The sequence below is a fragment of the Euprymna scolopes genome, chromosome 7 (assembly GCF_053919585.1).
Source record: "Euprymna scolopes isolate OS-2025 chromosome 7, ASM5391958v1, whole genome shotgun sequence".
In the NCBI taxonomy this organism is placed as follows: Eukaryota; Metazoa; Mollusca; class Cephalopoda; order Sepiida; family Sepiolidae; genus Euprymna; species Euprymna scolopes.
Genome location: NC_136488.1, coordinates 133789191 through 133816271, shown reverse-complemented (window position 1 = coordinate 133816271; position 27081 = coordinate 133789191). Strand labels below are relative to the sequence as shown.

At 37.6% G+C, this 27081-nt stretch overlaps 1 protein-coding gene across 1 annotated transcript in view; it reads right to left on the bottom strand.

Moving 5' to 3' along the window:
* LOC145280347 (uncharacterized) overlaps window positions 1–27081 on the bottom strand; it is a 165442-nt gene that overhangs the window by 59769 nt on the left and 78592 nt on the right. Inside the window, exons 4-6 of the mRNA XM_080132118.1 lie at window positions 13193–13457; window positions 11434–11451; window positions 3420–4250 (exon numbers count right to left, since the gene is read on the bottom strand). Of these exons, the coding sequence (XP_079988244.1) occupies window positions 3420–4250; window positions 11434–11451; window positions 13193–13457 (1114 nt within the window). The remainder of the gene's footprint in view (window positions 1–3419; window positions 4251–11433; window positions 11452–13192; window positions 13458–27081) is intronic.

The following is a 27081-nucleotide window of genomic DNA, read 5'->3' as shown; positions in this document are numbered from 1 at the left end:
AAAAAGACTATTTGAATTTTTCTGCTTTTTTGTTCTAATATGTGTTTCCTGGAGTTCTGACCATACATTGTGGTATGTGTATATATAAAGAAAAAATTTTTTGTATTGTAAATTTTACAGGTGTCATCCAACTGTAGGTTGACTGCCATTTCCTGTTGGGGGAGAATGTTGGAATTTTTTTTGTACCAATAATGGTGCATTCCTCCGTGTACATTTGTTGTTTTTGATCTGGTTCTTATATATGATTTTTTGTGTTTTGTATCCTTTATGATTTTTAGTTTCGTATATTTTGGGTTTGTACGAAACTCTGTTTAATTTGGAGAAAAGAGAAATGCTAGCTTTGTAATGACGTCATGAGCGTAGCGCGTATTTCGTCCTCTTTTTGAAATTCTGCTGACGTGGACAGTGAACGTGTTGTTCATTGCCCGGCGCTGAAAATGGAATTTTGATGAGCCTCCTTCAAAGAAGAAAACCTGGCAAGAAATTAATACCCGGCTGTGACGAGACAGACTTCTGAAAATTAACTATGTGGCTATGGTTTTGCGCGTACTTTACAAGGAGTGAAATTATTTTAAAGAAAATACCTTTTACGTGACAAGGAATTTTGGAATGTCCTATCCGGACAAGCGACGAGGTCTTGCTCCTGAAATTCATGTGTGTCTCTACGGTTTGCATGCGAACATGGAGGGAAAGAAAATTCTAAAAGAACTTTAAACAAAAAAAAAAGAAAAAGGCACGTGCCTGAATGGCTTTCAATTGTGAGTACCCTCCTAAAATTAATTTCATATGCGAGTGTGATTAGGCGATACCATTTTGTATTTTATTATTGTATTCGTAAATGGATACACACGACATCTAATAAGAACCAGTGTTGTTATTTTTTTCATTACATGTTGCTTTTTCATAATATGTTACCTTGGCGTTTCATAAGTTAAATGCCCGCAAAGGGAAAAATTTGCAACTTATTGTTAATAATGTTTCTTCTTCGTTTCAAATCAAGACATTTATATTTTATTCTTTACCCCTCCCCCTCTATTGTTTCATGGGATTTTTTTTTCAGCTTAGTTACTTTAGCGTTGAGTTTACCTGGAAGCAAGATAAGTTCCGACAAAGTTACTTTTTTTTGTGAATTTCCGTGTTTTGCATTTAAATTTTTTCAAAGTGAACATTTGCTTTTAAAGATGGATGGATTGTAGCATTTTATGTAATGTTACGATATTTAATAAAAATATTAATTGGGATTTGTTTTGTCACCGCTTTGTAACACTTTATTCTATTTATTTTTTTGTTTTGTTTTGTATGAATACAACTACAAACCAGAATGAAAAATTGAAGAAACGAAAACTACTTTTTCTTTTACACATGTTTATTTCAAATTTGATGAAACAAAACTGTAAAAATAGCATAAAAGTTTTTTCGGTACTTATGCAGTTTTGTTGCCTCAATTTCTCCCACTTTTCACAAGTATTTCCGACCAGATGTTGGTAAGAATTGGGATATGTCCATGTAGAAACGTGATAATGACCAAAAACCCAAATAACGCGAAATAGTTGCTAATATATCTTAAGGAGAAAATAATTAAATTAACTGGTAATGTTAAACGCTTATTTTAACAAGAAAATGAAAACAAAGTAAAAGAATTTAAACAATATATGAAAAAAAAATTTTTTTTTTAGTAGATGTCTTTTTAGAAAACCTTTTGATTAATTTTTTGGGTTTGTATTACTGTACACAGATTCGAAAAAGTTGTTAAAAAACAAATATATAACAAATAAATGTTATCAAAGGCAAGATAAGTTACTTTTCTACATAAACGGATAACTTTTAGTGTTTTTATTTAAGGTAACATGTTTATTCAGCTCAAAAATATATACAATGTTTACCGATGTATTTGAAAATTGCAAATGGCGGGGCAGGGCACTATCTGGTTAAGACGGTAAGCTTGGGAAAATGAGTTAAAACTAAAAATCTAACAAAAATATTGTTAGAAACTCGCTCAATGTATGTTACCATGACATATATTTGGTGGGTTTTTAACAATATTTTTTCTATTTTTTTTAGTTTTAACTCGTTTTCCCAAACTTACGGTGTTCACCAGAGAGTGCTGCTCCGTCATATGCAATTTTCAAATATATCGGTAAACATTGTATGTTTTTCGAGATGATAAACATGTTACATTAAATAAACACACAAAAAAATTATCTAGTTAGGTAGAAAAGTAACTTATCTTACCTTCCATAACATTTATTTGTTATATATTTGTTTTTTGACAACTTTTTCGGATCTATGTGTACAGTAATACAAACCCAATTTCTTTTTTATTTATTGTTGTTTGCGGACCATTGTTGTCTTTTTTTCGGGGGGGGGGGACATTGTTATGAATTTTTTCTTGTTATTACTTTTTTGCCAATGGTTAGTGATCATGTTCATGTTTTTTTTCTTTGTTTTGTTTTTATTTTTTTAATGATATTAGTCACAATGCAATATATCCGGAAAATATAACATAAATTGTGTTATCATTTTATCTATGTTGAACAGATTTCATTGAAATTACATTCATATATTTACACAGAAGGATTATTCGATACGGTAATACATTTGTTTATATATTAGAATAACTTCACATTAGATTGTATTTCATTTTACTTTTGTCAAAGTTCTCAGAAATCAAGGAGCCTCTTTTCTTTGGACTAACAACTGATCTCTATATGAGATGCATGGATATATAAATATTCCATTAAAGTTCTTTATCTCTCAAGCACTCAATTAGTAAAAAGTGGAAAACATTATTATTTCTCTCCAATCGACCATTTAAATATTATTGTATACCTTTCTTGTTGTCTCTTTGGTCTTGGATTCCAGGATAACAATTCATCTAGTCTACTTCAATAATTTCTTAAGGTAACACTACTTAGAGAAATTTCACAATTCCTCATAAAAGCCAGTGTGAGTTTATCATACCGAGAAGATCTTATTTGGGACGTGAATACTATGTTATTTTGAATATTAAGTCAAGGTTTATTTGTAGGGAAAAGTATGCTCATGCCAAATTGTCCTGATAAAACTCTAGAGAGAGAGAGCTTAGAGACTCGAGGATAGTGTCTTGTAGGTATTCAAGTTCTCTGCAGTAGGCATTCAAGTTTCCTTTGATAGGCATTCAAATTCTCTGCAGTAGGCGTTCAAGTTCTCCCCAGTAAGTCTTCAACTTCCTTCAAATTCAAATTTTCTCCAGTACGCATTCAAATACTCTCCAGCAAGCATTCAAGTTTTCGCCTGTAGGCATTCAAGTTTTCTCCCATAGGTATTAAACTTCCCTCTGGTAGGCATTCAAGTTCCCTTAGGTAGTCATTAAAGTTTTTTACAACGGGCATCAAATACTCTCCAGTAAGTATTCAAGTTCTCTCCCTTAGGCATTCAAGTTCTCTCCTTAGTGTGCGTCCTCATATGACTGTGCAGAGTAGAATTTTGTGAGAATTTAGAGCCACACACTTCACAAGTATAAGGTTTCTCACCAGTGTGTTTTCGCATATGAGTATTTAAATCGCCTTTTCGTACAAAAGCCCAACCACACACTTCACATCCATAAGGTTTCTCGCCACTGTGTATTCGCATGTGCATATTCAATTCGCTTTTTCTGAAGAAAGCCGTGGTGCACACTTCACAAGAATAAGGTCTCAAACCAGCATGCTTCAGAAGGTGAATATTCAGCTGGTCTTTCCTCCAAAATGCCGACGGACACGTTCTACAGGCATATGGCTTTTCCCCGCTGTGTATTGGCGTGTGGAAATTCAACTGGTATTTTTGTGAAAACGATTTGCCGCATGTCTCACAGACGTAAGGTTTCTCGCCAGTGTGATTTCTCATGTGCGTTTGAAAACTTGATCTTTGTGAAAAGGCTGAGTCACAAAGTTCACATGCATATGGTTTCTCGCCAGTGTGTGTTCGTACATGAATTATTAAGTCAGATTCTTGTGTAAATGCAGAGCAACACACCTCACAAGAAAAGGGTTTTTCGCCAGTGTGTTTTTGCAAGTGTCTTTTCAGTTGCACACTTCTTGTGAAAGCTGAGCCACACATTTCACAGATGTAAGGTTTTTCGCCCGTGTGCTCTCGCATGTGTCTTTTTAAATTTGTTCTCCTTGAATACGATGAGCCGCACACTTCACAAGAATAAGGTTTATTGATCGTATCCATTTGTATAACGTTTTGTAAATAAAGAATCCAGAAGAAGAATAGATCTATTTTCGTATATATTCAGAAAAAGAATTTTTGAAGACTTTGATTTTGGTCAATTGTTCCTGTAAAACAAATAAGATATATTAAGTTAATAAAAGCATATTTAAAAATATGTGTGAACATGTTTTGTAAATAAAGTCTTAAGAAACAGAATATTTCTATTTTGTCGTATATGTTAGGAAAAATTTTTTAATTGACTTTGGTCAATGATTCTTGTTAAACAAATAAGAGATATAAAATTAATAAAAGCATAATAAAAATATAAGTGGACATGTTTTGTAAATAGTCTTCAATAGAAGAATAGTTCTATGTCGTAAATGTTCAGAAAATTTTTTTTAAACTTTGATTTTGGTCAATTCTTCCTGTAAAACAAATATCATCATCATCATCATCATCAAGTCCGTCAGGCTTGACGATGACTAGTTGGGGCCTCAGTGCTTTATCCTTCGGGACAGGACTTTCCACCTTGGCTCGTAATTTGCTTGCGTGTTTTAGGTGTAGTATCTGTTGCGCATCAGATAAACAGCCTCTGAACCTCCAATGCTCATTTCCATTTCACTTTTCACGATCTCATGACAAAAACAAATAAGAGTCATTAAGTTAAGAAACATAATAAAATATATATATGAATATGTTTTGTGAATAAATCTCCAGAAGAAGAATATTTCTATTCCGTATATGATCAAAAATAAGTTTTTAAAAAACTTAGATTTTTGTCAATTGTTCCCATAGTCAGTTAATAAAACCATAATAAAACTGTATGTGGACAGGTTTTTGTAAATAAAGAATCCAGAAAAAGAATAGATCTATTTTCGTATATGTTCAGAAAAAAATTTAAAAACTTGGATTTTGGTCAGTTGTTCCTGTAAAACAAGTAAGAGATGTTAAGTTAATAAAATCATAACAAAAAATATACATGGACATGTTTTGTAAAGTCTTCAAAATAAAACTATTTCTATTTAGTATGTGTTCAGAAAAAAGACGTTGTCTTTGGTCAATTGTTCCTGTAAATTAAATAAGAGATATTAAGTTAATAAAAGCATAATCTGTAATATAATCTCACCTGTCTGTTTAAATGTATGTATGTATGTTTCGCAAAAACTTTCGACAGTGGAGATGAATTCTGACAAGATCGGTATCATTTTTAAGCTTGATATCTCAGATGATAAATATTGAAAAATTGGCGAAAAACATTAATTCCTGCAGCCGTTTTGCACAAGGACGGGTTGATTTTTTTCACCAACATTTTAGTAAGTCACCGTCATCATTGAATTGATTTGGTTAATTTCAACGCTTTTGACTTTTGCTCACGTTATGGAGACATCACTAAGATATCAGATTCTCTTTCACTTTTTTTTCTGCCTTCGCGGCACAGGTTTGAGCCTGCCTGCCTACTACATCTTTTGTTATTGTCTTTCTCATAATTTATTTTAGTAATTTGTTGAAAGATGACGCTAAATTAAGATCTGAAAATAGTTTTATCTGTGGATCTAAAAAGAATGCTGGAATGTAGGGACAGTAGTTGTTTGTATAAATATATGAAATTATTTCCAGAACCAAACAACATCACAGCTCACATGAAAGCTACAAACCGGAAGTTCAAGAGTCATGTTTTCATCTCACATACAATATATATTATATAGCAGTCTGTCCTGTGGCAGTCATTTGCACCGACAAAGGTTAGCAGTAATACAAAAAAGTGTGGTATGGATGTATGGTCCAATCATTTTTTCTTCTTAAAGTGTCCGTGTTTTTTTAACTGTTTTTAAACTTTTTGTGTACTCATTGACACATCTTCAGGAATTTATGTCTGAGGCTCGGTGGGATGTATGGATAGATTTATTTAAATAGTAGTTGGGTTGTGAGCAAAGGCACGAGTGAGGATCAGCGGGTCTGCTGGTGGCGGTAGGGGTTTAGTATAATGAGGAACGGGATAGCAAGCCAGTTCTAGGGTCAGTGGCAGGAACAAGTTGGATGTGAGGGGAGGAGTTATCCAAGGTATTTAAGTGTGTTTGTACTATTTCAGAATGTGACCCGATTAAGGGTAGGTTTTTGCGTTTTTATATAAATATCTTCAAGGATTTTTAGCTTAACATTTGTTTTGTGATGTAGTATTTTTGTGTTGTTCATTAAAATTTCTCTGAAATTCGAGGGGAGTAGTGATGTATTTATGTAAGTGTTAGATTATGGCATAAGATTCAATATTATGGCAGGTAAGGCAACAGAAAAAATGTGGTAGTGGTATGTCCGATGTAACTATTAGTTGGATTGTTGTTATAGGAGTTACATTCTCTCAAGGGGCATTTAAACTGATTGATGATGTTGGTGCGTTCAAGTGGTTTGTTTTTAATAACTATGTTTTGGGTTTTAAATTTTTTATAGTAAATGATGAATCTAATGTTGTTGTCAATGGGGGAGATGTATCTATAGATGATGTTTTCATAGCAACCCAACTACTGTTTAAATAAATCTACCCATGATTCCCACTGTGCCTCTCACAAAAATTCCTGAAGATGTGTAAATGAGTACAGGAAAAGTTAAAAGTAAAAAAAAAACGCAGACACTTTGAGAAGAAAATGCTTGGACCATAAAGCATACCTTTGATGTATATATAGAAAAGATAATACGAAAAATTGAAAAAATAGAAAAGGTATTATAGAACAGAAGCTTTCTATTGTCTTTAACAATGTCTGTTTAAATTAAAAAATGCTGCCTAAATATATGCAATGTATATTATTCTTTATATTTTATTTTCATATACCTATGGACACTAGTGTTTCATTCTTATGCAATCATCAGTGCAGATAAAGATAAACGCTGATTAAAGGAGGCAAACTCCACAATGAAGTCACTTTTGACTTCCTAAGCAAGGAACATATCCCAGAGCGACTATTCATCGCCACAAAATTCAGCGAAATGTTAACATTAATGAAGCTAAACGTTTAATACAGACGATCTTTGAATGATTAAGTAACATGCAGTTACGATCGCGCACACAAGGCTAGATGACAGACTTTGTTTTTTTTTAATTTCCTCAGACTGTGCTCAACTTTGAGAATTTTATTTATTTCTTAGTGGTCACAATAATTATTTTTATAGACCTAGATACACCAGTATTTTATGTTTATGCAATCGTTAGGTCAAGAGATGACAATATATATATATATATATATATATATATATATATATATATATATATATATAAAATCTTTACAATTTAGTAAGGAACATATTTCATATAGGTTTCATTAAAAATATTCAGTAGATAATGAGAAAAATAGAGATAAAAATTTCAAAAGGACTGTATAACTGGTTACGCTCAATAATAGTCCTTGCCAGTGAAAGTCTTTGTTATTGTTATTCTATTATTATTATTATTATTATTATTATTATTATTATTATTATTTAAAACATTTTGTGTCCTGCTCTTTCACGCAAGGACTAATATAGTCTTCCACAGACATAGTGTTTTGCTGTATCACAGCTTTTCAGTGCAGCTAGCCTAGTAACTACCTCAAGCTAGGATTGAAACTTGACCGCCCAGGCAACAGTCAGCGTTTCTATGCTATTTGGATGCTGCTTATATATATATTAATATATATGATGGCCTCTCTTGTCGATTTCAACAGATGAGCTCTGCCACAACTAAGTTGCTCGGAAATCCACACAGCTGATTTGTTTTTAGTGGTGAAAGTTATATATATATATATATATATATATATGAGAAAGAGTGACAGACAGAGAGAGTGAGAGAAAGAGAGAGAGTTAAAACTTCCAGAATATCACTTTTAGCAAAATAACATTTTTACAATTTTATTAGATACTATAAATACTGCAATTGATTTGTAAAAAGCAATACATCACGATCTCATGACAATAAACAAATCTATAGGTTTAAAAAGAAAATTACTTTTAACTTTGTTCATTACTTTCTTTAAATAAATAATGAGCACATTGTTACTTTTTATGGATATTTAGTTAAAAGATTTTTTTTTTTAGTTTGTAAAATACTACTGGATTAAGTTACAATAAATCAAACGACTAAACACTAAAAATGCAACTCTTAATTAGTTGGTGTTCAAAACACAATTATTTACATTTTACACGTAAAAAATATAAAAATATTATTTTATTTCTAATCTCGTGTGTGCATGATGAAGCTTTAGATGAAGACCAGAAGCAAGAGGGGGCAGATTCAACAGCTATCTCGTCTAATGTTGCTTTCTGACTGCTCGCTTGCCTTCCCTTGTGATATATATATATATAAAGCTGAACGTCTGTGTGTGTGTGTCTGGTCACAAATAGGCTCCTATATGGTTGCCTATTATAGAAAACTGATCACATATAATGATAGAAGATGTATCGAGACACAGGAATGGGTATGTTTGATCTGGCATAATGATTATTCATTAAAATTGTGGGGTCTGCGTACACACCTGGTCCACAAAATATGGAAATAAAAAATTTAAAACTTAAAAAAAAAAACGTTTACAAGTGTTTTTGATATAAATGTACATAAAAATACTTTGATAAGTATGTTTTAACTTAAATAGGGACTGTATAATAAAATTGTGGGGTCTGTATCTGCGCATGGCCTCCATATAATGGAAATAGGCACAAACTTTAATAAAGACTTTTCATATCTGTGTAAGTATACTTTGATGATTATGTTTCCGTTTGACGAAATATGATATAAAAAAATTATGGGGTGTTCGTTCGCACCTGACCTCCATAGAATGGAAATATGTCACAAAGTTTAACAAGGTTTTTTAATATAGATCCACTGAATATTGTGATAAGTGTTTCAGTGTGAACAGGTATGGTATAATAAATTATGGGGTTTATCTATTTTATTTTTACTTTTATCATATTTTGCTGTGGTTTTGATACCCCAAATTCGAAGCTATCTCTTTACAACCCTTCCTTTTCATAACCTATCATACTTTCATAAATCAGAATCCATTTTCTAGGCTGTTTTTGAACTCAGTCAACAACGGGTACTTTTGCTAGTATATATATATTTATATATTTGAACAGAAGTTCAGAAAAACATTGGTACCGTCGGTTTCAAGCCCAACATTAAAGGAATCAGTTAACACGTAAACCATGTTCGGCTCTTGTCAGCCATGTTGTTTCTTGTTACCATTAACTGGTTTCTTTATGCTGGGCTTGAAACCGACGGTACCAATGTTTTTCTGAACTTCTGTACGATTAAATAAATATTAAGCTCTTATATCGAAAAAGTTTTTCTTTGTAATCGAGCACTTTGTTGAAATTTTTTCTCCCAAAAACAGTAAACATATATATATATATATATATATATATATATATATATATATATATGACCTGTTCTTTAACAGGTGTTCCAACCCTACCAGCTGTGGGCGAGTTAATTACTTGACTTATTCACCTACAGCGACATCAGTTTTGATAGTTTCACCCCCAATTGTTCAGCATGTTTTAACTATGTGTGGTTGTGTGCGTGTATGCACAGTTTCAACATGCAACAAGTATTTAGTAGCAGAGTAACAGTATTTAAACAGCTGTGTGCAAGATTTCAAGTTCAGCCTACCCCTAATTGAATTTGTAAATTTTACAAGCAAGTTGTTCATGGTAGCAACTTTTTCCTTTATCTTCTTGAAGTGCACATTGGAGGATGAATTCTTTTCCAATGTGACACCTAGACAGACACAAAAACTGACCTTTTGTAGTTCATGGTCATTCCAGGTAATCCTGAACTTCCTGGTTGCATCATGGCTGTTAAGATATAATGTGAAGCCCTGTTTCATTACTGGATTAGTGTTGAGTGCATTGTTTCCTTTTATGGTAACTTCTAAAATCTAATCGAATTCATCTTTGAAAAACTAAATTAAGTTATATTTCAGGAAAAAAAAAACAGTACCTATGCAGAATATGCACTGTGGTATGTTTTTTTAGAAATGATTTTCAAATTAAATTCAATTTTTATGGTATCTTTTGTTTATTAAATTGTTAGGTAAAAGTACACATTACATTTTATAAAAGCCCCTGTCTCAAAGTTAAAATGGGTTTTTAAATAATAATGTTATTATTTCAGCACTGCCCGTATTCTGCATAAGTACATAGAAAAGTAATTTCCGCATGTTTGAAGGCAAATTTAAATAACTGAAAAAGGTATAAAAATAACTGTTTTATCAAACGCAAACAAAAAAACAAAGATAAATTGTGTTGTAGAATTAAGAGTAAAAAAAAAATCTGGGTTTACTAATGCATCCTTTATGAAAAAAATATTTTGATATAGATGACATAAATTTACTTAAAATTACGTAATATGTTTATTTTTTGTGATCTTTTAAGCAATAGCGGGATGGATGAGGTGGGGCCAGGTAGCTAAATAACTCATGTATACAAATTATTGTGTTTGGACCATTATATTGAAACCTAAGCTATGTATCCCAACTGCTTATGGTTTCCTATCTCAAAAACGTCCACATGGCACTCGTAAACAAAACAAAACAAAAAAAACTATTTTAAAAAATGACTATAAACAATTGTATAAAATTATCGGTCTTTGTTTACATACAAACTTGGGGGTGGTATTTAATTCTCTCCCGCTCCAAGAACTGTGACACCTGGGCCAGAAAGTGGGATTGAAAAGTCAGCGTCCCCCCCCCCGAGGAGGATCACTCTGACCTACAAAAAGTGCCTGGCATCCCTGTCGGCATTCCCTATAAGGGCACCTCAGGCGATTTGCAATAAACTAACACCTTCCTAAAGAGGGAAGGAAAAGCCTTGGAAGGTGAACCTTCCAGAACTGCACAGAAGCAGAATTGACTGGGTCATTACATGAATGGTCTAATCTCTGTGAATTTTTGAGGCCGAGGATGCAAACTGGGGGCATTGACTCACTTTTATATCAAAATCAAAGGGAATCATAATGGTTTAGACGTGCTCTTGTAGGAAAAATCAACACATAAAAGCATTTAACTGGTGCTTATGCACTTACGTTACCGTGCTATTTTAAATAGTATTTTAAGGTTAAATCCAAATGTTACAATATTTTTTAAGTGAAAGTACAGAATAATTACAACCCCCATACTCTCCTCATGTTAAGAATGGTTTTCTAAATAATAACCTCATTATTTTAGCACTGTAACATAAGTGCATGACTCATGCAGTGCACTGCATGAGTGGCAATTAAATTCAAGCAATACTTACCTTTTGTTTGACAAATTGCTTTCAAGACAACAAAAAATAAAACGATTATAAGATGTGTTAAAACGAACGAAGTTTGACGATTAAAAGTCTAGATTTAAGATGGCAACCGGAAAAGCAAGTCCGCATAAAATTTAAACTAATTTAAATGGTTCATCGCTTTGTTGAATATTACGCACAAAAATATTACTTTACTTTATTTTGTTGCAATATTTTAATCGTTTAATTTGGGGAAAAAATATGATATGGCCGATGAGTGAAAGGATATGTTAACCAATTGACTGAGACAAGTCACTTCCTCCTAAGAAAAGGTCCCGATCCCGTGTATCTTGAATATATGACCGTGCATTATTTTGGGTGCAACCACACTATGATAGCGAAGTTCCAAATTTTTAATATTGAATTTCAAGGTAACCCAATCTCTACTTAATGATCATGTTACTGTAGTGAATATATCCAAAATTTACAAAAACACGATAAGATACAAAAAATTATTAACGGAAACATTGTTTGGAGAAAAAATAGCTAAGATAAAATCACCGAAGATTTCCAAGGGGAGATAAATAGCGTGTAACTATTGCGAATTTTTAAAATAAATTGTGCGTTTTTTCTTGTTTTTTATGTCACGTGTTCCCAAAGAGATATGGTGATGGTTTTTTCTTTTTTTTGGGGGGGGGGGGTCGATAAAGGTCGATGATGTTTTTAATAATGCGGTAATATTTAAGTAGTTCTGACATGCCAATTAAGTAGATTTCATTGTTTTTAGTTGAAATTGACACAAAAAGTTAGTAGATATCGTTTGTTACGTGTATAAACAATACCCCCCCCCCTTTAGGTGTAGTAGAGGTGTACACTTCCCCTACTTACCTCCCTTGGCCGGCATAACTCACCTTGGTGTGGGGGGTGTCTGTAAGATAGCCATTATGGCGAATAAACTACAATATGAATCTTGTCCCTAGCATCCGTGTCTGTTGTCCTTATTATATGCATGTCTACACACATAACATGGTGGCAGATTGTGGTAAAAACCGAAACACGTCTCCTAAACTATAAAAACAACTGCCGGTCGTCATAAAACTGAGTAAGCTGTTTTTTTTTTTTTATTTTTTTTTGTCTTCTCTGCTACGGACGGTGACGGTGTCTGGTCTGTTTACTGTTAACTTCTGGTGTTTACTAGCATCACTTTGTCACTGTGACTATTTATCTGTCCTATTTACACCATCAAGATGTCTATTGATGATACGACGGCTACTACTACTACTGTCACTAATCTCTCTACTGATATGGCTGGTCTACACATGGGGGCTCCTGAAAGACTCGTATTCGGCGGGAATAAGGCTGATTCATGGAACTTGTTTTTCAAAAGATGGTCCAACTATGCACTGCTAACCCGACTTGACCGAAAACCGAGAGAAATACGAGTGGCAGTGCTAGAAAACTGTTTAGGCGATGAAGCTATGAGGATATACCAGAGTATACAGTTCGACACCCCAGATACAGACCGAACTGTACAAGATATACTACAGGCTTTAAGTGAATATGCTGTAGGAATAATGAATGAAACTTACGAGAGGTTTGTTTTTCGTCAGAGGAAGCAGGAGGAAGGTGAAGCCTTTGATGTTTTCTATAACGACTTAAGACTCCTGTCACGAAGCTGTAATTTTTGTTTCAAATGCTATGAGTCGATGCTCAGAGACCAGCTTGTGGGAGGCATCCGGGATCAAAACACAAAGCAGGACCTTCTAAAACTCCCAAACCTTACCCTGCAGAAAAGTGTAGACATTTGCAGGGCAGCTGAAAATGCCTCTATACAAAGTCAAAATATGGGAACAGAGGATGCTACTGCCCGGATAATGAGGGTCAGTGAAACCAGTAAAGCTTGGGAACCAGCTCAAAAGAAGAAATGCTCCTTCTGTGGTTACTTGCATCAGCAAAGCGCAGCAGATGTCCAGCTTTTGGTAAACGATGTAACGCATGTATGGAGAAAGGCCATTTTGAGTCAAGGTGCCCCAACAAGTCCAGTAAAGCTATGGGACAATGGAGCAACACATCAAAGAATAAAAAGTACAGTAGGCCACGACCAAATGTGCACCATGTCGACACTTCATCAGAGGATGATGAGGGAGAATATACCCACTGGGTGAATGCAGTGAAGTCAAATAGGAAGCATAGGAAAGATGCCAAGTGTCTCATGCTCCTCGACAACCAGGAAATTGTCTTCCAGATTGACACAGGGGCAACCATCAACACACTTCCTGCAAGGTTTGCAAATGAATTAACACCATACAATGGGGTTCTGACAATGTGGAACAAATCTCTTTTGAAACCACTCGGAATATGTCACAAAAATGTTAAAAACCCCAAGACGAACAAAACATATTCAGTGGAGTTTGTCGTATTCAGAGACGAATACGACTGTCAACCCTTATTGGGCCTACCTACAAGTACGCATATGGGCCTGGTTGAAATAAAACAGCAGAATTTCCACCGTGTTGCAGCAGTTAACATGGACAATAACTACCAGGAGGTGTTTGATGTAAAATTGGGAAGGCTACCAGGAGTTGTAACCCTACAACTTAAGCCAGATGCTATTCCAGCGGTGATGCCGAACAGGAGGACACCTGTGGCAGTACGACCAGAACTAAAGAAGGAACTAGACAGACTGACAAAAATGGGAGTCATCGAGCCGGTATATAAGCTTACTCCATGGGTTAGCCAACTAGTCCTCACAAGGAAGAAGAATGGAACCTTAAGAATATGCCTGGACCCGCATGAGCTCAACAAAGCACTCATGCGGGAACACTACATCATGCCTATCCTCGAGGATACCCTCCACGATATGAGAGATTCAAAGATATTCAGCAAGGCGGATCTATCTTCAGGATATTGGCATGTCAAACTTGATGAAGCCTCCAGCAACTTGACCACATTCCAAACATGTTTCGGCCGATACCGTTGGCGTCGACTACCTTTTGGTCTAAACTCGGCAGCCGAAATATTTCAAAGGAAGCTGGTAGAGCAATTCCAGGACATGAAAGGAGTCATTATCATTGCTGATGACCTGGTGGTTTATGGAACTAACCAGGAGGAACATGACAGACGACTTCACAGCCTTCTAAAAAAATGCCAGACAATAGGGATAAAATTAAACCCTGAAAAGTTAAAAATAGGCCTAGATGCTATCGTTTTCATGGGGCATCGCATAACCAAGGAAGGTATAATGGCTGACCCAGAAAAAATCAGGGCCATTACTGACATGCCAGCACCAGAAACTATTGGAGACCTACGTAGATTTCTTGGCGTGGTAAACTATGTTGGGAAATTTATCCCCAACCTGACGACAATCTTAAAGCCCCTCCAAGACCTAACAAAAAAAGATGTCACGTGGACGTGGTCAGAGGCACAGCAATCGGCTTTCAAGACAGTCAAAGATATGATATGCAAAGCACCAGTGCTCTCTTACTACAACCCACTTAAAGAACTCACACTTGAGAATGATGCATGTGAGTATGGGTTGGGAGCAGCGCTGATCCAAGAAGGGCAACCTGTTGCCTATGCAAGCCGTTCCCTATCGAACACCGAAGGAAGATACGCCCAAATTGAAAAAGAGATGCTTGCAGTGGTATATGGTCTGAAAAAATTTCACCATTACACGCATGGAAGGAAAGTGAATGTCCTCACTGACCATAAACCACTTGTGGCGATCTGCCAGAAGCCACTAGCGAAAGCACCTAAACGACTCCAAAACTTGCTGCTACGGGCGCAACAGTATGATTTCTCTATCAGATACAAGCCAGGGAAAGAAATCCCATTAGCAGACACTCTCTCACGTGCGCCCATAGACAAACCAAAATCAGAAGAGCTCATGACTGTAAATAATTTGACGATACATCCCATCAAAGACCGCAGACTTTCTGAGATCAGATTCAAGACACTGGAGGATCCTATCATGAAGATATTAGCCGAGGTTATTGCGACAGGCTGGCCCAGTAACAAAAAACTGTTGCCCGACTCAGTAAAACCTTTTTTTGACTACAGGGACGAGTTGACAGCACAAGATGGACTAATACTAAGAGGACAAAGAATAGTCGTACCTCAATCTATGAGAGTGGAAATGAAACAAAAATGTCATGCGGGCCACCTAGGCATAAACTCTTGTCTCAGAAGAGCGAGAGAGCTATTGTTTTGGCCAGGTATGTCCGCTGAAATACGCCAATATGTCCAAGCCTGTGCCACATGTGCAACATATGCAGACCGTCAACCAGCGGAGCCCCTCATAGTCACAGAAGTACCAAAGAGACCCTGGCAACGAGTTGCTACCAACATTTTCTCATGGGGTGGAAATGAATATTTGGTCACGGTGGACCAGCATAGCAGTTTTTTTGAGGTGGACAAGTTGAATGGCTCAACGTCAGATGCAGTGATCAGTCGTCTTAGAGGCCATTTTGCTAGATATGGTATACCAGACATCCTCATTTCTGACAATGGACCCCAATTCTCATCTAGCATGTTTCGGAAGTTTGTAAAAGATTGGGCGTTTACTCACGAAACAATATCCCCTGGGAACAGTCAAGCAAATGGTGCTGCTGAGGCAGCATTGAAAATTATGAAGCGTCTAATGCGAAAGTGCAAAGCTTCGGGAGAGGACCTATTACTTGGGCTACTGAACATGCGAAATATACCCACTGAAGGTCTCAATACTAGTCCAGCACAGAGACTGCTAGGCCGACGGACAAAGGCAACAGTACCAACCACCGAGGCCCTACTGAGGCCCAGCTACACTTACTCACATTATGAGGCACAAAAGAAAGAAGATAAGAAGCTGAGGCGGCAGGGCAAAGGCAGAGAACTGAGCCAACTTCATGTAGGCAGCAATGTCTGGATCTAGCCTCTAAGACCTCACGCAAGAGAGTGGGAGGAAGCCACGGTAAGAAAAAGGTTGACTGGTCGGTCGTACGAAGTTGAAAATGCAAGCGGACAATGATACCGCCGCAACCGTCGTTTCATACGCCAAACAATACAACCAAAACACTCTTCCCCCATACACCAACCAAGAGGCACAATCTACAACCACTCTGAGATAGAAAGACTCACCCCAGACAATGCAACAAATAGACAAAATGAGATGGAAACACCAGCAGATCAACAAGACCCAAACGAGAGAACAATATCACCAATGCAGACAAGATCGGGCAGAGTCATAAGAAAGCCTGTCAGATATTGTGAATGATCTACCTTAATTTTGAAAAGGACACACTTTCTCTCTTCCCCTGTAAGGAGGGAGATGTTACGTGTATAAACAATACCCCCCCCTTTAGTTGTAACTCTCCTAGTAGAGGTACACTTCCCCTACTTACCTCCCTTGGCCGGCATAACTCACCTTGGTGTGGGGTGTCTGTAAGATAGCCATTATGGCGAATAAACTACAATATGAATCTTGTCCCTAGCATCCGTGTCTGTTGTCCTTATTATATGCATGTCTACACACATAACATTGTTGACTTTTTTTGGGGGGGGGGTTAGACAGAGGCGACGGTCGATTCTTGAAAATATGTCCTTGTAAGCAAAAATATCACTTACTTAATTGTCATGTCAAAAATATCCAAATATTACAAAAATTCATCAAGTAGAAACTTTATAAGTGAAAGCAATTTTTTTAAAAAATGGAGGGAAATTGCATTTTTTGTAGATATTATAATAGAGACGGTAAGATTTCAAACACAAGGGACGTAACCCAGAGGCTACAATGTTGGCCACCTTTCAATGGCAACCAGGTATGGGCAAAATGAATGCCGATGCTCAAAATGTATAAAAATTATTGTAGTGATAATTGAGTGTGACTGCAGTCACGGAGGTGGTGGGCTGCCTGCATGTGCGAACTCGAAACTCGAGCAATGGGAGACGAAGGCGACAAATGAGGTTCGATCGCGCATTAATTTGCATAAATGAGATAATATAAGGCCGGAAGTTAAGACGTTTGAGGAGAGTTGAGCCGTTGAGTTCTCGAGAACCTGATTGAATGTAGTTAGAGCGGAGAATGTCGCTGACAATCCAGTTCAGGTTTTCAAGACAACCTAAAAATCGTAAGATTTGATTTTCTTAAAAAAAAAAAATAAATAAAAAGTACTTGATTGATGAAATATTCGATGGTCTGCATGTATTGCCCTTGTTGACCCATATTTCCGCCAGGGGTCATTAGTTGTGTTATCTCTCAAACAACATGGCGCTTGGCTTTTTCTTCGATGAATCGTCCGATAATATTTGATTTTCTTAAATAAAAAAAAAACTACTTGATCGATTTACGTGATTTTTGGAATCTTACATTTTCATGCAGTAACAAGTACGTACATTATACAGATTTTTTTCAGAGTTTTATAGTAAAAAAGATTACTTGTGGCCCATTTCTAGACTTGCACCCAATTTTTTAAAAATTACTTCATTTTTACAGGAATATTACGAAAAAAGCCCCTAAAGTCTGTATTAATGAATTCGATATAACTCGAAGAAAAATGAATTTCTCTTACTTCCGATATTACCATTGAATTAAGCATTGTTTATTTAATAATTTCATACAAAAAAGTTATATTAGCAAAGATATTTCTTTTTTTTTTTTCTTAATTACAGATTTCGCATAATTTTTATATGCAAGATTTTAATAATTTCCTTGCTCGCATAAATTTTTTTTTTTTTTTATTACATTTTCACCCCAAACAAGGCAAATTGCCACTTTGGTGTAGGGGGCTACTATCAGGGGCAACAACTACTGGGGTACTATGTAGGGATTTGGGCAGCAAGATGTCGGTTCACGTTACACTTGAACTTCTGCACGTCAGTACTGTTGGGGAAGCAGGGACCTGGAATGGAATTCCAGAGTCTAGCGGTTCTGGGGAAGAAACTATTGGAGTAAAAAGATCTTCTACATCTAGGGATCTCTACAGTGTGGGGGTGGGATTTAGCAGCCTGTCGGGTTTGTCGAGGGTGCTCACGTCGTGGGGGCACAAGTGATTGCAGTTCGTCAGAGCATTAACCACTAAAATACTTGTAGAAAAGGCAGAGGGATGCAACATTTCGTCGATGGAACAGAGGCTGAAGCTTAGATGCCAGTTCAGGGCCTATCAGGTTTGCAACTCTCTTTTGAACCTTGTCAAGGAGCGAGAGACTAGTAGCAGATGCACCAGCCCAGATGTGGCAGCAATACTCCATACATGGGCGAATGGTGGCCTTATAGAGGTACAGGATACTTTCGGGTTTCAGTAGTTTTCTAGCACGGTAGAGAGAGCCCACCTTTCTTGCAGCGGCCCTGGCAATGCCTTCAATGTAATTGTTCCAACTCATGTTTCCTGTGAACGTTAGGCCAAGGAGTTTGAAAGAGTGACTTTCAGATAAAGAGTCGTTGGCCATTGCTATAGGTGGTAGAGAGGGTTTCTTGTAATTATTGAATGAAACTAGTTTAGTCTTGGCAGCATTGAACGTGACCAACCACTTTTGTCCCCATTCCACTAGAGATTGGAGGTCATCCTCTAGTGTTTCTGCCATTTCTTTAGAAATGTGTTCATTCGTCTTCCTGTCGTGCCTGCCATAGAGTGTAGTGTCATCAGCATATATACCCATCTCAGAGGCAATTTTGTCGGGGAGGTCATTTATGAATATCAGGAACAATAGAGGTCCAAGGATAGAACCCTGGGGCACCCCCACATTTATATCATATTGTTTAGATGTACGACCGTCGAGGACAACCTGGATTTTTCTCTTATCTAAGAAGGATTTAATTATGTTAAGTATTCTACCAGTGATACCGTATGATCTGATTTTCCTGAGGAGACCCTCATGCCATACCCTGTCAAAAGCCTTAGATATATCTAGAGCTACCGCTCTGCCCTCCCCCGCTTTGTCCAGTGAATGGTATATACGTTCAGAGATCACAGTTAGGATGTCTGCTGTGGAACGGGCTTGTCTAAATCCATATTGTTTGTCAGTCAGTAGTTTAGCATCTGTAAGATGATGGACTAGAGCATGGTTAATTATGGTCTCAAATATTTTGGCAAAAAGTGTGAGGAAGCTAATGGGGCGATAATTTGATGGGTATGTCCTTTCGCCAGAATTCTGGAATACTGGTACAACAGAAGCAGTTTTCCAACAGCCCGCAAAGCAAGCTTCATTAAGGCATTCGTTGTAGAGTTTGGAGAGAACTGGAGCTACTTCGGCTGAGCACTTTTTTAATAGCACAGCTGGGATAAGATCGGGTCCACGTGCTTTTGAAGTGTCAAGGGTTTTTATGATAGCATCCACCTGAGCAGGGGGTGTTTTCAGATCGTCTAGCGTGGCGTCTGTCCGCATAGGAAAGTCAGGTAGGAGGTGGTTGAAAGTGTCCAGTGTGGAGTTGGAGGCAAACCGACTGGCAAGCATGTTAGCCTTGTCGGTTGCTGAGGAGACAATCTCGTGATTGTTGATTAGTGGGGGAATTGTTGATTGCCCATTATTTACTACACTGTTGTAGATTTTCCAGAAGTCTCGAGTTCCTAGTTTTGTGCTTCAATGCGCTTTTTAGTGGTTTTCGTAAATTCTCTCTTAGCTGTCGCTATTTCTTTCTTAACGTTATTTCTAGCTTCTATATACTTCAGTCTGTTTGAACTGGACTTATGTCGGTTGAACCTACGGTATGCATGCTGCTTTTGAGCAATGGCAGTTGCACAAGTCGACGTAAACCATTGGGGAGAGTGGGGCTTACTATAAAATTTCCGCATGGGAACATGCGCTTCGATTGCAGTTTTGAACCAGTCAGTGGTCTCGTTTGCACATTGTTCAGCAGGGAGAGAGAAAATATTTCTCCATGGGGCATCTCTAATTAGTTCCCTGATGGCTTCCCAGTCAGCCTTTTTATAATATCTCGTTGTTTTGAGCAGTGGCTCTTCAGTTTTGGCTCTAGAGTTTAGGGCGATTTCAACCATTATCACTGCATGATCAGCATTCCCGAGTGGGCTGTGGGCCTTCGTTATGCAGTCATCGGGAACTGTGGTCAAAAACAGATCTAGAAGTGATGCGTGTTGTTCTTCCTGGTCAGAGAAACGGGTTGGAAACGTTACAATTTGTGATAGGGAGTGAGATATGGTGAAGCTATGAGTTGTGCTGCCCACTGCATCTGTGTAAGTAGAGAATCCATGTCAGAAATTTAATTTCTTCCTTCTTTTCGTCGTTGTCTTTTATCTTTCCTCCCTTCTTTCCTTCTTTAACTTTACGTCTTTTTAACGAGCTGCTGCTGCTGAAAGAATCACGCCACAATTGAGATACTTTTCCCGCGAAAATTCAACAAGCGAAAGTCAGTTTTGGACAGAGATTCCACGAGGGTAACACGCAAGTTACGAACTCTGGTCCTACTCAGACATTCAAGTCTTAAAAATAGTAAAAGTTATTTCATTGTTCATAGGAATGAATAATGAGTTTCAGTAAGAGTCAAATCAAGTTGGTTGACTCGAAAAGAAAAGAAAGAATCAATTCTAAGAATAATTGATTTATAAACTTGACGCACGAGATGCGATTAAATGTCGGCGTGTGGAACCCGAAATGTCTTTCCATGTTGTAACCAGTGAGAATTTCATCTGACAAGAAGGACGAACGGAGGTTTTACCTAACAACGTTGAGTTTTCAAATTCAAGGATTATTTTCAAAAGAACTTTAAAGGATTCTGTCACTGAAGTGAGGACAGATCGATTTGGAGTGGCGTGAAGAAAATATATATGTAAAAAAAAGGACTCACTCACACACATATATATAAAGATAAAAAAAGAAAGGTTAAAAAAAAAACGAAATCATTGTTTTACGCAGTAAGTTCTCTTATTCTAATTTTCTCTTATTTCTGTACTCTCTCTCTCTAGTGTTAATTAAGCCTTTAGTGCTTGCCATAAGGACATTTTTTGGCAGTCGAATTGGTGAACATATAAATTGTATTTTCTCAATAATTGAACTCTGCAGCTTTGCTGCCTTCTTTCACCAGCCCTTATGCTTTCTTTTTCCCTCAATAAAATGTCAATATTTTTTTTATTCTTAAAAGTATTTCCTTGTCTTTATTTTTTCATGTCCTGATTTTTCTAGGCTTATTAACATGAACCACGTGGGATAACCTTCACGGGACTCAGTGAATAAATTTCCCGCATCCAAGCCAGTTTTTGTGGTGGACATTAAAGTCACCAAATACATGTATTTGTGCGCTAGTGTCGAGGGACAGTGCCGTCTCTATGCTGTCAGATACTTTGTTTATTATGGTGCAGTCCTAAGTCGAGGGAGAGCGGTAGAGAAAATAATAGTAGCTAATATTGTGTTGCATGTTTAGTCTACAGCACATAAAGGCTTGATCATCTGTTTCTAGGTTTGTTTCTCTAGTCAAGGGAAGGGTATTACGAATGTAAACTCCAAGTCCGTGCATATGTCTGTCAGAGTCTTTACGGCAGAGTGGGAGATATCCAGGCATGTTAAAGTGGTTAGAGGGAATGGAGGAGTGTAGGTTAGTCTCACTTAGTGCTAAGATATCCGGGGTATTTGTTAAGAGAAATGCTTCAACATCAGCTAAATTAGTTCTAAGCCCACGGATATTTGTGAATGAGAGCCTCAAGGGAGGAGGCAAGTTGAATTTGTTTGTCCCTAATCCTGGTTTAAGCTTATTTTTAGATTGTACTGTCGTCATATTTTTTTTTTTTTTTTTGAATGTGAAACTTTCGGCGTAACATAATTTTTACATAATCTCGAAAAATAATTTTTAAAAAGATTTATTTAAAAAAAGGAACATAAAAAAAATATGTTTCATGTGTGAGGATGCCCACGGATAAAATATAATATAAAACCAGTCGTTGTGTTTACTCGGCAACCATCTTTATTTAGTACCCTTCTTACACCGGTCACCTCCAAGGGGCGTTACTTCAAACGGTGTAACACCTGTTGCTGTTCATGCAACATCTTCCCTTTTCTCAAAGAAAGGAGAACACAAACAACAAAAAAACGTCTGAACAGAATTAAAATAAAATATATATAAAAAAGTGACCTACGCATTCATTGGGCAGACTACCCTCCTGCCTAACAGGGATTATTCTGCCCTCACTACTTTAATTCGTATAGTCCCTGAATCTCACAGGATCTCTCACTACTCTTCCCGACCGTGTTGTCCATAGGCTTGCTTTTGTTTGTTTGGGGCTTGATTTCATTGGGGGTGGTGTCGGGTTAACTCCCTCTCCTAATTCACCTTCATACCCAGGTTGGCCTGTGTCATCTCTCTCTTCTATGCTGTTACCGTCATTCCTGACTATTTCGCTCTGCACTCCGCATGGCTGGTGAATCCACGATGTAAGTGGAGGTGCTTCTGCAGTTTTTTCCAACTCGACCCTATTCCATCCCCATTCACTTTTACATTGTATGACCGCTCATCCAGTCTCTCCCATACTATTGCCTTCTTCCACTCTCTCTGACCCTTTATGTGGGGTTTCATCTGTACTACATCTCCAGGGTGTAACGGTTGAAGTGGTTTCACTTTGTGATTAAAAAACTGTTCTTGTCTCCTGCTGTCTTTTTTTAACACACGTTTTGAGGTTTTTGGCCAATTCTGCTGTGAGTAACTTCTCTTTAGTTGGGAGAAGCGTTTTTGTTCTCCTTGACATCAGCTTCTGACCTGGTGATAAGAGACACTTAGATGGTGTATTCCTATGATCTAACATTGCTAGGTATGGATCAGCCTTATCCTCCATTGCTTTCCGGAAAAGGTTCTTTGCCATTTTTACTGCATATTCCACTTTCCCATTCGCCTTGCTATTGTATGGTGTATGTATAAAACACCACATTTTAGCAAAGGTGGAAAATTCCTGGCTGCTAAACTGAGGCCCATTATCAGTTACCACCTGATCTGGTATTCCATGTCGTGCAAAATGATGTTTCAGTTTGGTTACTACTGTCTTAGCTTCTGTATTTTGAAGATGATCAATTTCCCAGAAGTTGCTCCTGTAATCCACAGTACAAAGATTGTCTCTATCTGTAAACTTAAACAGGTCCACTCTCACTTTCGCCCAGGGTTTGTCAAGAACTTCATTGGCCATTAATTGTTCGGCTGGATTGCTACTTCGTATTTTTTGCATGTGAGGCATTTTGAAACATAGTCTTTGATCTCACTGTTCATGTTTGGCCAATACAAACATTCTCTTGCCCTTCTGCAACATCCTTCTATTCCTAGGTGTGTAGAATGCAGCTTCTTCCTTCAGTATAGCCCGCTGGGTAATTGGAACCACTACACAATTACCCCTGAAAATTAACCCATCTTGTACAGTCATTTCATTTTGTATACTAAAAAAACGGTCTCACCTCTGGGTCAAGATGTATTTTTTCGTCTGGCCATCCCTCCACAATTACTTGCTGCAACTGCTGCATGCTTCGGTCTTCTTTTGTGGCTGAGCGCAGTTCAAGCAGCCTCCTCTCTGTTACAGGAATGTATTCAGCTTCCTTGACATCATCTTCATTGTCCATATCTTCGCTGTTCACTCCGTGGATATATGCTCTTGATAGCGTGTCTGCAAGGAACAGCTTTCTACCTAGATGGTACAGAATGGTAGCATCGTAAGACTGTAATCGCATCAGCATGTTTTGCAGTCGTTTGGAGCATTTTCCCAACTCTTTTTTCATGATAGCTTCTAATGGCCTATGATCGGTCAGTACTGTTATCTGTCAACCAAACGTATATTGATGAAACCATTCGGTAGCATAGACTACTGCTAGCAGTTCTTTTTCAATTTGCGCATATCGGGTTTCTGTGTCAGTCAGCGCACAGCTGATATAGGCTAGAGGTTGATTTCCTGCAGTAGTGCAGCCTCCATACCCTTCTCACTTGCATCACATTGAATGACCAAAGGTTTGTCGGGTTCATAGTATCTCAATACTGGTGCCTCACTCACTAACCTTTTAATTTTTTCAAAAGCTCTTTCATGAATTTGGGACCACGTCCATGGCACATCTGCCTTCACTAAATTCCGAATTGGAGCCATCACGTCGGAAATATGTGGCAGAAACTTTGCCAAGTAGTTCACAAATCCAGCCAATCTTTGCATGCCTTTAACATCTGTTGGGCATGGCATCTCTTTTATAGCTTTTACCTTCCCAGGATCAGGAAGTAACCCATCACTGGTTATCGTGTGACCTAGGAAAGATATAGATGTTTGTCGTAGGTTCAATTTCCCAGCATTCAATCGAATCCCACGATCACGGCGTCTCTGCAACAGTTTTCTCAGTTTTTTGTCATGATCAGCTGTTGCTTCCTCCATTGTTTTACCTTTCCCAATCACCAGAAGATAATCTGCTTTGTTGATCACACCCTCTAAATCCCATACATTGTTAAAGAGGGCCTTTTGAAATATCCCTGGAGCTGGAGTAATCCCAAATGGTAAAACCTTCCACTGAAACCGACCAAATGGCGTGGTAAATGTAGTCAAACGACTGCTGACTTCATCCAATTTCAAATGCCAAAATCCATCTCGTAAATCCAGGGTGGAAAATACTTTGCTGTCAGCCAGTTCTGACAGCAAATCATCCAATGTAGGTAGTTGGAAATGTTCCCTTTTCAAAGCTTTATTTGGTGGTCTTGGGTCCGTGCAAATCCTTAGATTTCCATTTTTTTTCATCACCAATGCCAATGCACTTACCCATGGAGTTGGCTCACTTACTGGCTCAATAACTTTCTTTTTAACCAGTTTCTCCAATTCAACTTTTAATTTGTCTTTCAGTGCGACTGGCACTCTTCATGCTGCAGCTACATTTGGTGTTACTGCTGTATCCACCTCCAAATGTACCGCTCCAGGTAACTGACCCAATTCCTCATTAAATACATCTCTGAACTCGTTTATAATGCTGTCAGAGTTCTGGCTGCTGGATTCATCCACTTGGGAAATTTTGGCTATCATTTTGAACTGGTCCTGATTGATTGTGATGAGTGCCATCTTCTGAATTGCATTTGCTCCCAGTAAAGGATGGAAATGCTCTTTTACAGTGACAAACTTAACTGCATATTTTTGTCCAGTTTTGGGGTTTATCATTTTGACTCGACACTCTCCCAATGGCTTCACTTCTGTTCCATTCCACATGACCAGTGTCTTATTTGAAGGCTCCAGTGTTTTCCCCATTACATGCTTCTCATTCAGTATGTTTACTGATGCTCCACTGTCAAGCTGAAAAATAATTGGCTTTCCTTTCACCATCATGTCCGCTTTTATCACCTCATGATTCACAGCGTTAACTTTTTCTTTTTTTATTGTTACACTGTCTGAAGAACTACTACTGTCATCTTGATCCTCGTATTGTTGTGTTTTGACAGTCTGCACCTTCTTTTTCATTGGCAGTCTGCATTTCGCAGAAAAATGATTTTTCCCATTACAGTTGTAGCATGTCTTTCCAAATGCAGGACATACTTCCTTGTTCAGTCCATGTTGCAGTGTACACGCTCTGCATTCTTTCACAGTTATTTCCCTTGGCTTTTTCTTGTGTCTGAACTCCACTCGGTTCACTCTTTCAGGCCTTAGGATACTGGCTTGTAACGTAGCATTTTCAGACAGCTTACAAATGTCTATACATTTTTGTAAATCCAGCTGTCTTATTTTAAGTAACTCAGCTTGTGTCTGAGAGTTACGTATTCCCAGCACTACTTGATCTCTGAGTACTGAGGAAACGCAATTGTCACAAAAACTGCACGTTTTTACTAACGTCTGAAGTGCCGTAATAACAGATTCCACGGTCTCCATTTCTCCTTGCTTTCTCGTGTGAAAAACATAACGCTCGTAAGTTTCATTTTTCCCCCTATAGCATATTTATCAAATGCCTGAATAATTTCCGTAGGCGTTCTTTCATCTTCAGGCGTTGAAAAGTAAAACCCGTAGTACACTTTCACAGCCTCATCCCCTAACGTGTGAAGCAAAAGTGCGCAGTTTGATATTGTATCGACTGGGTTGTCAGATACGTAATAATAGCATAATTATGACATTTCATCTTCAATAGCTTCCAATTCTCTGTCAAATTCTGCTCCATACAAAGGGGTGGTGGTGGTCTTATGCCAGCTACCGGTCTGTTTATTGCACTCATGTCTCCTTCCAACATTTTTTTTCTTCACCACCTCGTGGCGTCGTAATTTTCACACTGAAAAATTAAACGTTACTTATCTGTTTTTATTTTCTTTTTCTGCTACCTTTCCACCGTTCTGTTTTTTCTTCTCTTTATTGTACATCCCACCGCTATCACCATGTTTCATGTGTGAGGATGCCCACGGATAAAATATAACATAAAACCAATCGTTGTGTTTACTCGGCAACCATCTTTATTAGTACTCTTCTTACACTGCTCACCCCAAGGGGCGTTACTCCAAACGGCGTAACACCTGTTGCTGTTCATGCAATAGTGTGTAGTTCAGCTTCTCCGAGTTCCTACGAGAGTGTAGGATATGTTGTGCCGAGAACACTTGCAGAACCTTCATCCTATGAAGTGGCTCCTTTAAGTAGAACGGTTCCTGCTTGGGAGTTACATGCAGGTGTCATTGTTTTTGAATATTTTGTGAAGATCTGCCTTGACGTAGCCTACTGCAGTATTGCAGGAGCTATCGAATTCAAGCTCGATTTCTCCAGGGGTGTTTCTGAGGCGCTC